Here is a 17114-nt window from a genome sequence, read left to right as displayed (position 1 = left end):
TCTCGACCTTTGCCTCCATTCTTTTTCTGAGGTCCTGGATCATCTTCACTATCATTATTCTGAATTCTTTTTCTGGAAGGTTGCCTATCTCCACTTCATTTAGTTGTTTTTCTGGGGTTTTATCTTGTTCCTTCATCTGGTACATAGCGCTCTGTCTTTTCATCTTGTCTATCTTTCTGTGAATGTGGTTTTTGTTCCACAGGCTGCAGGATTGTAGTTCTTCTTGCTTCTGCTGTCTGCCGTCTGGTGGATGAGGCTATCTCAAGAACTTTTATTTTTAACTTAAATTTTATAAATGATACTAATGCTAAACCTCAGGAAATGGATACAAGTGATACACAGTTTACCTTTGAACAACATGGGGTTTGGAGCTCTGGACTTCCACCCAGTTGAAAATTTGTGTATAACTTATAGTTGGCCCTTGGTATCTGAGGTTCCTCCCTCTCTGCAGTTCCTCTGTATCTGTGGTTCTGTGTTCATGGATTCAACGAACCTTGGATCATGTAGTACTGTGGTATTTACTACTGAAAAAAATCCGCATGTGACCAGTGCAGTTCAAACCCATGTTGTTCAAGGGTCAACTGTGTATGAACTTACGTATTTATTTTATGGAGGTTCAGTTTTGTGAACATAATTCGCCAGTGAGTGAGGGGCTATGTAAATATTCAGTGCAATGCTTTCCTCCTGAGATGATCTGCCCTAACAATAGAATTGTGAGAATTATTCCTGTTGGTTTTGTAAGGGTCAGGAGTCATGATTAGTCACTTTTTTGACTACCTTTTCTTGAAATGTACATAATATCACTGTTGTTTTCTTGAATCTTTATTCCAACTCTAAATTTATTTATTTGCTTATAATATGTGAAGGCCTCTCTCTGTTAGGAGTTGAGCAGTTTTAGAGGATCAGCAATGGGGTGTGTGGTGTTTCATAGAGAAGTAGCATCTACCTTTTCATATTCTCTTTGGGAATATCTGCATAAGCTTAGTTTACAGGTACCTTTTTTTTTTTTTGTGGTAACTCATTTAATTCTCTCAACAGTCCTATTACGTAGATACTATTATTATCCTCATTTACAAGATAAAAAAACTAAGGCACAGAATGGGTACTAGCTTGCCCACAGTCTCACAGTTAGTCAGTGACAGAGCCAAGGATAGGATATTATCCCAAAACCCAGCATCAGGATTCATTCACATCATTGAGTTGTGCTTGCCCACATTTTAATGATGATATGTATTTATTTTTTCTGAAAATTGGGATTTTGGATTCAAAGTTTGAAGGGTTATATTATTTACATTTATAAACTAGATTCTGGAAATTATCTTAACTGATTGAAAAACCAAAGCCCATTGTCACACAAGTCATTAATGTTACAGATGGTGCAATGTCCAGAATGAGAGTTAGATGGAACAAATACAGAAACAGAATGGGAAGAAGTCTGATGCTGAGCTAGGATTGGCATTGAAGGCTTGCCAAAGTTGGCTGTTCTAGCTGCCACTTAAGGCAGTGTGGTGGATTCTGCAGGTTGCCTACACCAGCATTGGTTTCCCCCTTCTTCCTAAGTAACAACCAATGATTTTTTTTTTTTACAAGCCTTTCTTGTAGCCAGCCCAACCAATGAGCCATATTAAGTTGGATGGTATGACTTAGGATCTTTGGTCTTAATGAACTTCATGACCTTAAGTAAGTGTCATCCTGCATTATTTCTCATGCTGTAAATTTCTTGGGAGGTCTGAGAACATTTGGTCCAAAGAGGACCTGTGGGGTTGGTTTTATATGAAAGTTTACTGGGAATATTTGGAACATATACTCCTGTGTTAAATAGTACAATTGATTAGCTTAATGTTTAGAACATTTCTAGAGCTGTGTGTTCCTATTCATGAGAGAACAGGTTTGTTTTTATGTTAATGCCATAAAAATGGAATGCCCTCAAGAAGGAATATTCAACATAAAAAGTTAATACCTTCTGCAGTGCAAGTTTGGACTGCAGCTGATGAGGCTAAAGTAGTTAATATTCGGTATAAAAGAAAGATACAGTTCTTTTGATTCAAATCAGCAGATTCATTAAGTACATTTTTAAGGAAAAGAGTGGTTAAAATATAGTAAAATCAAATTAGAGCTTAGAGGCTTGCATTAATAGGTAATTTTTCTTCTAATTAAGTACTCTGATTAAAATTTCCCTTTGGGAGTAATAGGACATTACCATCTGGCATATATGAACTTTGGAAGAATTTGAATGTTAAATAATAAAGTCCAGGTTTTTTCTTCTTTTCAATGGATTTCAGTTGTCAAATATACATAGTGACAGCCCAGAAGCTTAATGTTAATGGTTTGGAGCCAGGCACAAGCCACTTGTAATATCCCAGAGCTGAAGGTACTCATCCCTTTCCCTCTGGCTGAGTTCTACTAATTGTCCTAAAGGTGAGAACTGTTCCATCTTTTAACAACTTCAGTGCTAAGTAGTGAGAATCTATGGGTAAGAAATTGTAATGGAACAACTGAATTCTGTTATGACCTTTTTTTGTAAATATATTTCAGATCTTAGGAATTAGGTTCGTAGAGTCTTATGTTTAAAATTTTATTGCCAAGTTTCTCATGAAACTACTAGACAGGAGAATAATTTTTACAAAATTTTGCTTTGAGGCTAGTGGAAAAATGTAGACTTTGGAGTCAGACTTAAAATTGAATCCTGATTTTTTTCCACTAGAAACCATTTCAATGACTTTGGGCAAGTTATTAAACTTTTCTGAACTTGAGTTTAATCATCTGAAAAATGAACATAATTATATATGCCTTATTATAACTAACATTTATTGAAGTAGTCACGCTGTTTTAGACACTTGCTAAACATTTATTTTCTTGTTACTTCTTTAATTCATCCAGTAATCCCTATCTTCAAGTATTTGCTATGTTCTTAATATAGATTAAGTACTTGGTACATTATAGGCACTAAGTACTTGGTACATTATAGGCACTCAGTACTCTTCCTTTCCTTTCCTTGAATTCATTGGGCCTAACTTCAGTTTCTTTTGTGTATTATTGTGACTATAAACAACATAATGTGTTGTAACGTTCACAGTGATAGGTGTATCTGATTGTTTTGACTTCAGAGTATATGCTAAATTAGACAGCATACATAATGCTGCTTTTTCCCCCTTATGTTCATGATTATATTGTCTGTCCACCCAAAATACAATAATGTACTATTAAGAGCACATTCCATTTTCCATGCATGCTCATTTAAAAAAAAAATTATTTATTTATTTGGCTGCACCGGGTCTTAGTTGAGGCATGCAGGATCTTTAGTTATGGCATGGGAACTCTTAATTGCAGCATGTGGGATCTAGTTCCCTGACTAGGGATCGAACCCAGACCCCCTGCATTGGGAGCTCAGAGTCTTAGCCACTGGACTACCAGGGAAACCCTCATGTATGCTCATTTAATAACACTCAGAATATTATATGGAAATACTTTAAAAAATTATAAAAATTGATAGAATATGTATGCTATATGGGCTTTGAATATATGAGATCTCATTTAAAAATAAAATAGTCACATAAATAAATATGATGTATCATTTGAAAGGGAATTTCTAAATTTCAGAAGTATTAGTACAGACTTATATTTCCATAAATCAGCCTATGGAGAGAGGTTAGGGATAGCAGTCAGAGCTAATGGTCTTTCTGGTAAATAAAAAATAAGATAGCAGCAACCATTTAAAAAATACATTTCAGCAACAGATGGTGGGACCAGAAAAGTATGCAAACCATAAATTTGCACTCTAATTTTATAAAACTCCCCTCCTCCTCCACCTCTTCCACCTCCTTTTTTGTCCTCCTCCTTCTCTTTGTTCTAGTTTTAATAGATTGTAAGGAACCAAAATAGAGCTGATAAAATTAACTCTACAACCAATCTATTTTGCAGTGTATTGCCAGATCAACCTTGGCATTCTGTGGAGAAACAGGCAGTGAAGGAAAGTCAAGCAGAAAGCACTTAATCAATGTGCCTACGGTTGACATTATTACCCAGGACAAACTTTTTAAAATGACCTCTTTTCTGCCTCTACTTTTGTCCTGGATTTTGCCAAGTTGACCCCTAACATTTGTAAATCAAAGTACTTTAATTTTTTTTTTCGTTTCTAATGTCAACATTATAGGTATATCTAAACTTACTACACAAACTATCTCCATAGTCACCAGTGCTATATACATTGTGAATGTTTGCCAAATACTGACTCTTTACTATCAGGTGAAAACAAAACTAAATGGTTAGATGAAATATTCAGATGTCTCCAATTTCTGCTCAACTATGCAGCTAAGTGAATGCATGCATTTCTGTATAATCTGTGTTATGTTAGGGGATATATTTTCTTAGTATGAAAATAAGGGATACTTTGGAGTAAGAAAGTATCTGGAGAAACTAAATAGGATCTTTAATGGTTTCCAGAATTTAAGCTGACTTTGAATTGCAGCATTTAGAATTTTTATCAAGGTTTTTGTTGGCTTTTTTTTTTTAAAGTTGTGTTTTTCATTTGTATATAAGGTAATTATTTGAATATTTGGTAGCTACTATATTTATGTGTGAATAATCACTGTTCCTACTTTGTTTTTATTATGGTCTCTTTGTGGAAGTAATAGTAGATATCTTTTAAGAATTTCCTAGTGACTAGTTTTAGTGTGATATTTTTTTCTCTTTCTCACAGTGAGCTTAGTCAAGGATGTGATTAGTTTTGTTGAGAATGTGAATACGTGAGATACACTGGTTATTAGTATCAGTAACTGTAAGTTGACCAAGGAAGTTTACCCATGTGGTTCTTTGCCTTTTTTCATCTCATCTTATTGAAGTCAAATTTTACTGAATATGATTTATTTCTTAGGCATTTTTGATAGTGTGTGTGAAGTTGGTGCCTAGTTCCTTAGTTGTTTACAGTTGCTTGGAAGCCTTACCTTCCCAGAAACTGGTCAAGAAGCTTGCTATTAATGAATTTTGGAAAGTCAATATTTTTTTACTTAAACAAACAAACCAGAGTTCTGGTCCCAGGCGAGGTGGAGTTTAGCATACTCTTCCACTGAATACAGCTATAAAACCTCTCTGAATGCATGGAGAAGCTATTTCAGGACTCTGAAAAGTAAAGACAGTTGGTCCTTGTTGCATGGTTTCGATGTGCATGAATTTCATTACCCCTATTTGGTCAAATAACACCAGTCCCCAAACAACACAATTCACATTTCAGCTAACACAACAGTATATTAATGATGAGTAACTGCAAAAAGGACAAACTTTGCTGCTGGCTCTTCAGTCCACACATTATTGTATAAATAACAAATTGCTGCTTTTGAAGTCTGTTGCTGATGGGTCGCAGACAGTGAAAATTATAGTTGTGATACCTCCTTGCCTCCCAATGATAAACCTGCATGCTATTTTACAAAAATAAATAATAATAATAATAATAAAGGAATTGGTCAAAAAGGTGAAAGTGTGGCAAAGAAATGAAAAGTGATAATGCTGGAATGAAATTTGAATTATATTATGGAGGAGTTAGATGTGGGGTTAAAAAGAAATAGCTGATAGTGAGAATATTGATATTTTTGCTGTTTAAGAGCCTGTAGACATACAACTAGAAGAATTCAGTGAAGTCATTTTTAGGGAATGACATTCTTCTAAAGAGCTTCTCCAGATTAAAACATCCCATTTCTTCATTTACTTTTGCTCTTATATTCATTGTCTGTAATCATCACAGTAAAAACTACCATTTACTCAACAAACTAATCTTCCCTAGGCATTGCTCTAATTATTTTACATACATTATCTTATTTCATCCTCAAAATAAAATATTAGGGTGTGAAATATGTCAACAGGAACAGAAACAAAAGGAGTAGAACTGAGGAAAGGACTGCTAGGCTTTCCTCTGGTCCTTGTGAATCACGGTTTTTAATGATCACACCTCTTATATGGAGTACCCATTGCTGCCTGGATGATCTCTTTTCATAGATTTGGTGTGCAGTATAGTCAGTCTTTCTGAGTTGTATGTATTTTTCGATTCTCTAAGCTTGACTTATATTTTGTCTCAAATCAGACTTTCAAATAGAGATGTCACAGGGCTTTCAGAGGTCTCTATGAGGATTTTAAAATTTGCTATGTTAATGTTAATCTGAAAGCTTATACAGTTTAAAAAATTTTTAATTTATTTACTAGTTTCCAAAATAATGAGTTATTTCCCTAGCATTCTCTGCTGATAACCAGTGACTATTTTTTTCTCCTTGAGTATCATTAACTCACAAATTTATTCATATTTGAGCTGCTTTATTCCATTGTAGTTAATATTTTTATTGATGCCCAAATTATTTCGTCTTTGGCTATAGAGAGATTTCCCACTTGACTTCTATGTTTAAAAGCATGTCTTAACAATTTGGATAAACTACATTGCAAACAAGTATTGCCATTCAATTTCAGTGCCCAAGTTTTATTTTTATTCTTACTGGTACATTATAGTAATGCTTCATTTGTTTTAGTCTAATGTCAAATGAACAGAGATAAAAGAATAGACCTAATATGTAAATGGTACATTTATATCAAGTTGAGGTGAAAATATGTCATAACATGTTCTATGATGCTGGTTTTGCGGTAGTTTATATAGGGGAAAGTGGGGGAAATGGAATCAACGCTTGGTATGTGGTGAGGTATTCATGATAAACTTTTAGAATCTGCACCATTGCAGTCAGTACCACAGTCTGTGTGGAACACTGATTTAGTTTCAGCAAAATAGCATTATCCATCATAGTATTATAAATTAATATTAAATTGAATTTTATTAGTGTTGTTTTTATGTAATTTCGAGTTTGGTTTGCTTTTGCACCTAATTAGAAGTTATAATCCTAAAGAGTTTAAAACAGATTTTATATCTTTTTATCTTTTGGTTTTTGTATTTTAGGAGTTATCAAATTGGTTTTGTACATCATGACTAGATATTGTGCCGTGTCTGTTGTATTATTGCTACTTTAAGTGTAGGTTCTAATTTTATTACATGTTTAGTTTTGTATCTTAGGTGGAGGATCTGTTTTTGCCATGATGTTTATAGGAGTGATTCAAAGAAATCTTCATCTCACTCATTTACCTTTTACAGTTCATTTTTTTGGTCTTTATGTATTAGCCTGTTCATCTGTTCAGTGGCTTATGATATATCTTTTGAGAGTTTTAAAATGAGGTTGGCAAATAGTTTGTCTAACTTTTTATCTTATTTCTGAAATGACCAATTTTCCAACATCTGTTATTCCTCCTAGATTTTGGAGGTAGTGTATCATTTCTGTTGTTCTGCAATATTTTCCCATATGTTCCATGGTGAGTTTTTTGTTGTTAGCGGTGATATCGTGTGTGTGCATGTGTGTGTGAAAATTCATCTTCTTAATCAGCTTTTAGTTACAGCTCAGGATTTGTTAGCAAATAAGCCCACATAAAAAGGATGCTGGTAAGTTCTGCTTCTGGCATTGGTAGATAAGATTATTTTGGATCAACTCTCCCATTCAGATCAACTGGAAAGGTGAAAAAAAATGTAAAAAATAATATTATGAAACCATCAGAGAACTACCAAGGCAGTGAGGAATTTTATAGTCAAGATCTGGCAAAAATAGAAGTCCAGAAGGAAGAGTCCTACATTTGGGACTCTTTCTCTGTCAAGGCAGTAGCTGATTTCAAAAGAGGTGGCTTAGAAGCAGATAAGATTAGAGCTATCTGTAGACTCAAAGAGGCTAGAGGGACCAAAATTGGAGTTCAGGAACCCTCCAGCTTTTGATTGAGACCCCAAAGGGTGATAGCCTAGGAAAAATGGTGAATTGAAAATAAGAGCAGTGATAAATTGAAAATTGACCAGTGCTGATGGGGACAGAAGCCCAGCTTTGAATCATCTCAGTTCTAATGAATTAAGGTACATTGGGTTTCCTAGTGACCCTAGCCTGACTTCCTGATAAAAGCAAACCCAAATCCCTTCTGAAGGAAGATGTCATCATCCAGAGCTTTAAATAACTCTACAGTTTTCATATACAATGTCTATCACATGATAAAAAAAATACTCAGGCATAAGAAAATACAAGAGTTGACTGAAAACCAAGGGAAAAAACAGACAACAGAAACATGTAGGAGATTATAAAATAACTATGATTAACCTGTTCAAGAAATGAAAAGATTGAGAATTTTGACAAAGAATTGAAAACTCTAAAAAAAACCAAACAAAAAAAATAAAAAATGAAAATTACAGAAACTGAAAAATATAACTAAGATAAACAAACAAATAAATTAGAAAAAACCATCAACAGATGGATTAAGTAACAGCTTGTATACTGTTGAAGAGAGAATTAATAAATTGAGAGATAGATCAGCATAATATATCCAGGAAGAAGAATGGAGGAATGAAAGGATGAACAATACAGAAAAGATCATAAATGACCCATGGGATTTGGTAAAAAAGATAAAACTTAAATCCAACTGGATTTCCAGGAGAGGAAAGAAAGAATGAGGCAGAAAGAATGAAGAGATGTGGCTGAAAATTTACAACACATGAAAGAGATTAAGCTACAGATTCCATGATCTCTATGGGTCAGAAATGGGATAACTACAAGTAAAGCTGTACGTAGTCATATCATTGTAAAACCATTGACACTCAAAGTCAAAGAGAAAATCTTAAACAGAGCCAGAGCTGTAAGGGGCAAATTACCTTCAAAAAGAAGCAATAATTAGAAATGTCAGCTGACTTTACTTCCAAAAGGATAATCAACTTTACTTCAATTAAAAAAAAAAAACTATGAAAAAAAGGGATACTGACATCAGGCTTAGTTTGAAAGATGCAAATAATAAACACAGGAAAAGTTAGTAGAGCTGGTTCTGTTACTAACTTGTGTGATCTAAAGTCGTTTTACCTTTCTAGTCCTTTTTTCATGTTACAGTTTGGATTTGAGGTTTTTAATTTTAACATTGTACAATTTTATTCTGACTCTTTGTCATAGATTACTGATATGCTATTTTGTGTTCACTGTGTAATAAGACCTCTTGACTACTTACATGTTAAACATAGTTTTTTATTTTACTTGTGTATAAATTACTCTCCAGGTAGACCTTAGTTCTCCCAGGCCTCATCTGTATGTTTCCTGGATTGATAGTCTAGGTCCTACAGCTGGTGAACACTCAGGCAGGATGGTATTATTGTACATATGCCAATTTAGAGAAGCAGGGAACAGAGGGTATGGAAATATTAGCTTTTTCTTTCTTTCTTTTTTTTTTTTTTTCAGAAATGAGAGTGGCAATGGAGATAAATTGTTGAAATTCTAACTCTACTTCTTTTAATCCAGACTATTTTAACCTTGGTTCTCCAGAACAGCTAAGTCCAAACAACCAAAGTGAAAAAGGATTTGCTCATTTGTGACTCATATTCTGTTTCAGCTGTGCTCTTCCTTCAGTTGAAGCTACTTTCTTTCTGCACAGTTCCCCAAGGAAACCAACTTATTCCCTCCATAAGTGGTGTTCTACCTTTTAATTCTGGCTGAATTTAGGAAGTCCTCTCTTTTCAATCAATTGTTTTGTTTTGACATTCTCTTTAAAGAGTTATAGATGACTTGTTTTCTGGATCCATACATTATTTTTTATTCATCCTTGGCTAAAATGTCTAGACCAGAAGTTTCTCAGCAATTCAGGGTATGTGGATTTTCCTAAGTTTTACTCTTTGTTCCTTTGGGTTTTAGTTGAATCCTCTTTTCAGGTCGATAGTTCTGTACAGCTCTGGATGATATTCTCAGTATTAAGCGTGATTTTATTTATTGTAGCTCTTTAGGTCTTAAAAGATGTTGTCTTATATTCCCTGCTGGCCAACTCCCTAATAACCTGAAGAGAGCATTTGGACAACTGTGATCCTAGTTTGTACTAACAGTCCAACATCTGACCACATGGTTTTCTGGGATTTGAAATCTTTGAATGAATGAAAGATACTCTGATACAGAATTGGGCGGTACACTTTTTTTTCAAAGCAGAAGTCACTGTGACAGCTGTTCATTTTCCTGTTTATTATAGATCTGAGGTTTCTGAAGGAATGTTTAGAAGGGAGGAAGGCTTTCTCTTTTTCAGATATGTTGGCCTTGTTATGTTTCTAAGCATGGGTGGCACATCAATCTGATGGTAATAGAAAGATGGAATAGGTAGTGACAGATGCTATTTAAAACCAGATGTTAGAATTGGGTCTTAAAATATTTATATTTACTATTTTTATATTTCTATTAACATAACTTAGTTCAAAATTTTCTCTGATATAAATTCTCTTTGGGAACCCAGATAGTTCATAAATAGCTTTAAAATCTCTAGGCTATTTGTATCTGGAAGTTTTTTAAAGAGAATAAATCTCCCTTCATTGTATCCTTTAATTTAGTTAAAAGAAAGCTTGGAACAATCAATAGGCCAACTGCGGAGTCAACGGTTATTGAGAAACTCCGGAGGGAGAAGTATTTCTGTTACAAGTCTGAGTACAAGTGACCTCGATGGTGGCACTGTGACAGGTAACTCTTCAGATGTTCTGAAAACCTTTTCTTTGTCTTAAAAATATTCCTGAAGTACATATTGAATACATGTAGTATTTAGACAAATATAACCCATACATAAAATCATACAAGTAAGGTGTTAGAAGATGCAGTCAGGGTTTTAGAGTGAATATTTTGAAGTATGTTCAATGGAACTTTAATATTCTGAGTCTGTTACTTTTGTTCTTCTCAGGCTCTGTGGACCATGTAGAGCTTCACCTGACAGAACCTTATTTAATTGTCTGCCTCCAGTCAAAACACACACACAGATAGGATTTACTGTGTGGTGTACTTTCTGAATTAGAAGTCTTGTCCTAGGTTCATAGTTTTTCAAAAGTCTCATTATGAAATATCCTGTGACACTTGTTAATAACGGGAATTTTATCCTTGGTGTGCAGCTCGATTTCAATGGCTACATAAAAGGTGATAGCACTTAGTTTGCATATAATTATACTTTCCTACAGCACTGAGGTTCATGTTTGAATAGAAGAGACTTAGAAAAGTCTGCAGTGAAGAGAGGCAATTTAGACAGAGTGAACATTAGTAGCTTGTGTTGTTAATATTGTTATTGGTCATGATAATAATGATTAAAAATCACAATCAGCTATATTTCTTTATGTAGTTTAGTTTATACTGATTTTTAAACACCATTCAGATTTTAGATAATTTGTTATTTGAAAAATGCTGTTTTATTAGTATTATTTTAGGGAGTCATAAAAGTTTTTTTTTTTTTTTAGCAACTTACTATTTTTATGTAAGAGAAAATACTATATTGCTTCTTTGAAAAGTACAGCCAATTAGAATTTTTGATGTGTTCTAGTTCCAGGTTACTTCAGTTGTTCATTTTATCTGCTTTAAGAGCAAGATAAGTGCCAATTTTGTGGAATTTTATGGCCACAGCGAGATATTTGTTTGTCATTGTCTGTGGGAAATAATCCAGGTTGAGGGCACATGTATATATCCATGTCTGCTGTGTATTTCCTGAGTAAAATTTTAGATCGTTTCTTCTCATGTGGTGTTTTTAATCCTTTCCCTTTTCTTTCTTCTGTAAAGAGAGCCACCGTTTTCCACCTACCTCACCTCTGAAAGACTATGGGGATCAACAGGGTATTAAACGAAATAGGTCCAGAACTGGTGTCCGATTTGTTCGGGAGACTGATGACATGGGCCAGGTATTTTGTACCCATTCTGTAGTCTGGTTCCTTGTATTTCTATTTAAATCACTAACACTTGAATTTTATGGCTGTATTTTAACTAAGAATTTGATCATCACTAACTTTGTAATGATTATTATTTTTTTAAACCAAGTAAAGTATTTTATTTTCAATGTGTTGATCATCATCATACATTTATTTTGAATTTTGTTATGGAGGATTATATTTTGTAGAACATTTAAAAGTGAGTTTAGCTGGACATGTTTTGTTTCCTTGCTCAGATGGCTCGCTCTTTTCCAAGCTCTGCTAAGTCAGCTAGTTTCTATTTTGCTAAGTTTAGTTTAGTATGAACAAGTTAGTCTTTGTGTGGTTAACCTATTGATTTTTCCACTAGTGTTTTTCTGATTGTTGAATCATTGATGGAGCCACTTTGTATTAAGCAGGAATTCTAGACTTTTTCTATGTATTCACTAAAGATTTTGAAGGTATTAGTTCTATAGCTATATTTCTTTTTCTGCTTCTTTAAACTTCTATGCAAGAGCTGAAAAAAATTTTTTTGTTATTGCTTTGGGTAGCTAAATTAATTAGATAAGGACTAGGAGATGTTGCTGACTTTGACATCTTTGTTTTGGTAGTTTTAAGATTGAGGACTCAGAGTTTGTTAGGATACTCATCTGTAGCTTTCCTTTATTATAACATAAGATAAAGAGATAACAGAACCAAGTGCATTAGAAGACACCTTGTAGAAACTTTTCCTTGACAGTGTTATTTTTTGGTAGGTGCAACTTGCTAGTGTGGATTATGTGTTAAAACCTAGAGCAGAGAACAATATCCTAATATTACTTACTCTTTCATTTGATTTATTTAGTGCCTTTGTCCTGGGACAAAGTGCTTGTGCTTGGAAACAGTGATGAGCAAAAACCTTGCCTTTTCACGGAGCTTACAATTTAGAGGGGGAGCTAGATACTAATCAAAAAGTATGTAAATACACCCATAATTATGAGCCGAGATGCATGCTCTAACAGAAGGAAGCATAGGGCTATAGGAGTGTTTATAGAGGGACCTGCCCCAGTTAGGGAAGGCTTCCCAAAGAAAGGCCGATTGAACTGAGATCCGAAAGTTGAGTAAGAGTCATTTGAGGTAGAACAAATACCTTGGCAGGAAGGAAGATAACACCTATGAGTAATTTAAAGAAGGCCATGTTGCTAAAGAAGTGTGAAACCCTGAGACCATGCACAGCCATGTAAGAGGGTGACAATTACTTTGAAAAGATCACTCTGGCTCTAGTGTAGAAAATGGAGTCAGTGTGGGTAAACCAATTAGAAGGATATTGCTGTGTTCTGGGTGTGAGCTGATGGCTACTTGGATTAGGATAAATGGAGTTGGAGAGAAAGTGGTAGATTTAAAAACTATCTGGTGGATAAAATGAAAGGTCTTGAAGATCAGATGACCATTTCGGGAGGGTGGGAATGAGTGAAAAGGAGGTGTCAAAGATGAGTCCTAGTATTCTGCTTTGCAAAACGGGAAAATCATCATGGCAAAACCTAAGTGAATGGTCTGTTGTTCATCTGCTGTATTACCTCTGCTCCTTTCTTTTTAATTGTTCTTCCTTGTTTTAGTCCATTTCTTATGATGACCTTTAGCTCCATATGACTGTGTACTTTCTTAATGCCCCAGTGCAGCATTTGTGGTTCTGTTTACATATCTGTCTCCCATGACACTTGTTTCCCAGCACAGTTGCTGGCACTGGTTAGTTGCACAATGTGAATTTGTTGAAATGAATCAATTTGTTATTTCTGCAAGTCTGTATAACTTAGTTTTTTATTATAAATTATAGCCTACACATACATGTATAGCATACATATTTACCATTAAAAGTACAACAATGTGAAAAATCCATGTAACTACCACCCAGACCAAGAAATAGAGGTTTATAATACACCCCAAACCTCTTTTACACTCCTCCTTTCCCCAAGGGCTATCAACTATTTTGACTTCTATGTTAATCATTCTCTTGATTTTTAAAAATATCTTTACTACTTATATCTTGCTTAGTATTGCCTGTGTTAAACTTTATATAGATGGAATAATGCAGTGTGTATTTTGTAACTTTCCTTTTCCATTTAATGTTTTGTTTTCGGAGTGTAGGTAGGTTTGATCATTTCATTTTCACTGCTGTGTGATACTCCGCTGGAGGAATATATTGCAATTTATCTCCATTTCTTTCTTAGTGGACTTTGGTTTGTTTTTAGTGTTCTCAGCATGAACAGTGCTGCTCCACACATTCTCGTTCATGGTTCCTCATGCATGTGGGCAAGGGTCTCTTGGCAGCATGGGTTGGCATGCTGAGGCATGTGGTCTAGTTGAATAAAGTTCCGTAACACGGCCATGCTCATTTGATTATGGCTACTTTTGTGCTATAATGGCAGAGTTGAGTAATTATGACACAGGCCATAGAGCTTTAATGGCAGAGTTGAGTAATTATGGCACAGGCCATAGAACCTGAAAGCCTGAAATATATGCTGTTGTACTGTTTACAGAAAAAGTTTCCAGACCTTTTTTTTTTTTTTTTTTTTTTTTTTTTTTTTTTTTTTAAGAAATTCACGTTCTTTTATTTTTTTATTTATTTATTTGTGACTGTGTTGAGTCTTCGTTTCTGTGCGAGGGCTTTCTCTAGTTGCGGCAAGTGGGGACCACTCTTCATCGCGGTGCGCGGGCCTCTCACCATCGCGGCCTCTCTTGTTGCCGAGCACAGGCTCCAGACGCGCAGGCTCAGTAATTGTGGCTCACGGGCCCAGTTGCTCCGTGGCATGTGGGATCTTCCCAGACCAGGGCTCGAACCCGTGTCCCCTGCATTGGCAGGCAGATTCTCAACCACTGCGCCACCAGGGAAGCCCTCCAGACCTCTTTTTGAGAGTATCTATAAAGAGTGAAATACTGCACTATAGAGGTTGTAATGGTTAATGTTACATATAGTTTTAAAAACTTTTCTTTGAGAGGAAAAATTTTATTAGGTCTTGATAACATTATAAATATGGGTATTATTGCAAAGAGCAAGTTCTTATTCTTACCGTCAGTGAATCTTCATGGAAGAATTCAACAGAATCCTAAATGGATAACTTTGTTTTGCTTTTATTAGTTTCATGCTTTTCATCAGTCCCTCCGAGACCTCAGCAGTGAACAAGTTCGCCTTGGAGATGATTTCAGCCGGGAACTTGCCAGAAGAAGCCGGTAAAAGCTGAATATGATTTTTGTTGAGGGATGAATTATTAGAAGAATAAAATAGGTTCTATAATTGACATGTTTACATGAATTTCCAAAAAAAAGTACTATGTTTTTATGCTATATTTTAAAGTATATTCAAAGAACAGTTCAAAACCCTTTGAATTTACAGTGTATCATGACTCAGTGTTAGACAAATTAATTTCATATTTTTAAGAACATTTTATTTCATGCTGACATTATGGAGAGATATGTTGCAAGACCTTAGTAAAGAGGTAGATTTGCAAATACATTGGAGAGAGAGACAGAGACCCATTGATCGACATTGGAGCAAATAAAAGCATAATGTGGAATTCGTCAGTGGACATGAGTCATTGTAGAATCTGACATTTTATCTTTCAGTTGAAATCTTCAAAAGCTAGTTGTTTATGTCCGCCCAGTTTTTGCAATTTTGTCAATTCTGGGTAGTCCCTAAGAGGTATCACTTTATTTAAGATTTCTTCACTGTCTTCATTTTCATCATCAGTGGTGACAGGTGACTTTCATTTAGAGGCCATATTTTTCAAGGAACAAACATTTATCCCATCTCAAAAGTCATAATCTATATACAGCAATGATTAGAGAACAAAAAAGGTGAATTGAAATTCGTTTACTAGGTTCACTTGCTAACTCGTACTCGAGCTAATGAAATCATTCTACATGCCAGTTTTGTGTTGCTATAGCAAAAAGAGTCAAAGCTATAAATGTTAAATCTGAATATCAACTACAGTCTGCATAACTTATCTGCTTCTGTAGGAGGAAGGCAGGAAATTTAGTAATAAGAATAAAAGACCTTACTGTTACCTTTATTACTACTACCACTAGTAAATATTATTGAACACTTATTTCATGTCAGGTAGAATTAGGTTTAATTCTTACAACAGTTCTAATGAAGTGGTAATTATTATTTTCCCCATTTTTTTGGTTGTGGAAACAGGGGCACAGAGAGATGGAGTAATTCAGCTTGTTGGAGATCAAAGGAGGGATGTGGTGGAGTCAGAATTCAAATCTAGGCAGTAAAGCCCCAGAGTGTCTGATCTGTACCACTTATAGTACACTGTGGTTCAAGATCATTTTCACATATAGCTGATATGAATAAAGCATTTAAATTCCTGAATTTTAAACTATATTATTGAGCTGTGTTATTAATCTTTTAAACTGGCAAGGGTTAGTTAATTTAATACTTAGGTATTTATTTCTGACAAGTTGATAAACTCAACAGAATGGCATTAATATTCTAATACAGTGTGTTCTTGGAATGGCTTTATTATGTAGCTTTTCCACATTTGAAGGAAGGGTATAAATTAAGCATTAGGAACATGAGTTTCAGGAAGTAGTTGTCCTGTAGGAAGATACAGGGGAAGTTGCAGGGATGGTTTAGTTGACTAGTTTAAATGGTCATTTGGACATGCAGCGGTGGACTGGGAATCTTCTGATCCATGGGCTGGTACCATCTGGTCATAGTTTGTGTGACCTAGGGGCATGTGTAAGGCAGAGAAATTTTATTAAAGCCAAAATAAGAGTCAGTTTTCTTTTGAATCCTGGTGGCTTAACTTTGTGGATGAGGAAGATTTAGGATCCAATTCTGATTTACTTAGACCACAATTCTTAATTCATGTTTATAAAAATTCTGGGTAGGAAGTTGTTAGGTTTAACTTCCTACATGATTCAGAAAGGTTGATATTCTCATTTACTTACTAATTTTTAATTTTTTTCTTGACATTTATTGCAAAAGGTACAATAAATAAGAGTACACTTATTATTTATAATAAGTGTACTTATTATTATGAGTAAACTTTTAGAAAGCAAACTTTTAGAAAGGATTATATAAAGTTAACTGAGAACTCACCTACTTTGGATGCCATATGAAAAATTGATTAGAGGAGGGCGAACTAGAAGACTGTTGCATTAGCATGAGAGATGATGGCTTGACCAGGATTATGGCAAGGGAGAGATGAACAGGGATGTTTCAAGTTTTTTTTGAGATCACAGAGCTAGGATTTGGCAATGGATTGGATATGAGGGGTAAGAGAGAATAAACCAAGGATGACTCTCAGATTTCTGACTTGAGTAACTGAATAGATGGTAAATCCACTTCCTGAAATATGGAAGACTGGTGGGGATAGGTGAGGCATAGAAATTAAGAGTT

General features: G+C 34.8%; 1 protein-coding gene across 2 annotated transcripts in view; it reads left to right on the top strand.

Annotated features, from left to right (window-relative positions):
* The window catches only part of CEP128 (centrosomal protein 128), a 428617-nt gene that overhangs the window by 31759 nt on the left and 379744 nt on the right, over positions 1-17114 (top strand). For both annotated transcript variants that reach the window (XM_059915805.1, XM_059915804.1), the window contains exons 5-7: positions 10403-10529; positions 11604-11722; positions 14844-14935. In XM_059915805.1, the coding sequence (XP_059771788.1) occupies positions 10403-10529; positions 11604-11722; positions 14844-14935 (338 nt within the window). The remainder of the gene's footprint in view (positions 1-10402; positions 10530-11603; positions 11723-14843; positions 14936-17114) is intronic.

The sequence above is a fragment of the Balaenoptera ricei genome, chromosome 2 (assembly GCF_028023285.1).
Source record: "Balaenoptera ricei isolate mBalRic1 chromosome 2, mBalRic1.hap2, whole genome shotgun sequence".
NCBI lineage: Eukaryota > Metazoa > Chordata > Mammalia > Artiodactyla > Balaenopteridae > Balaenoptera > Balaenoptera ricei.
Note: the sequence above shows the minus strand (reverse complement) of the source record. Positions and strands in the feature narration are given on the sequence as shown.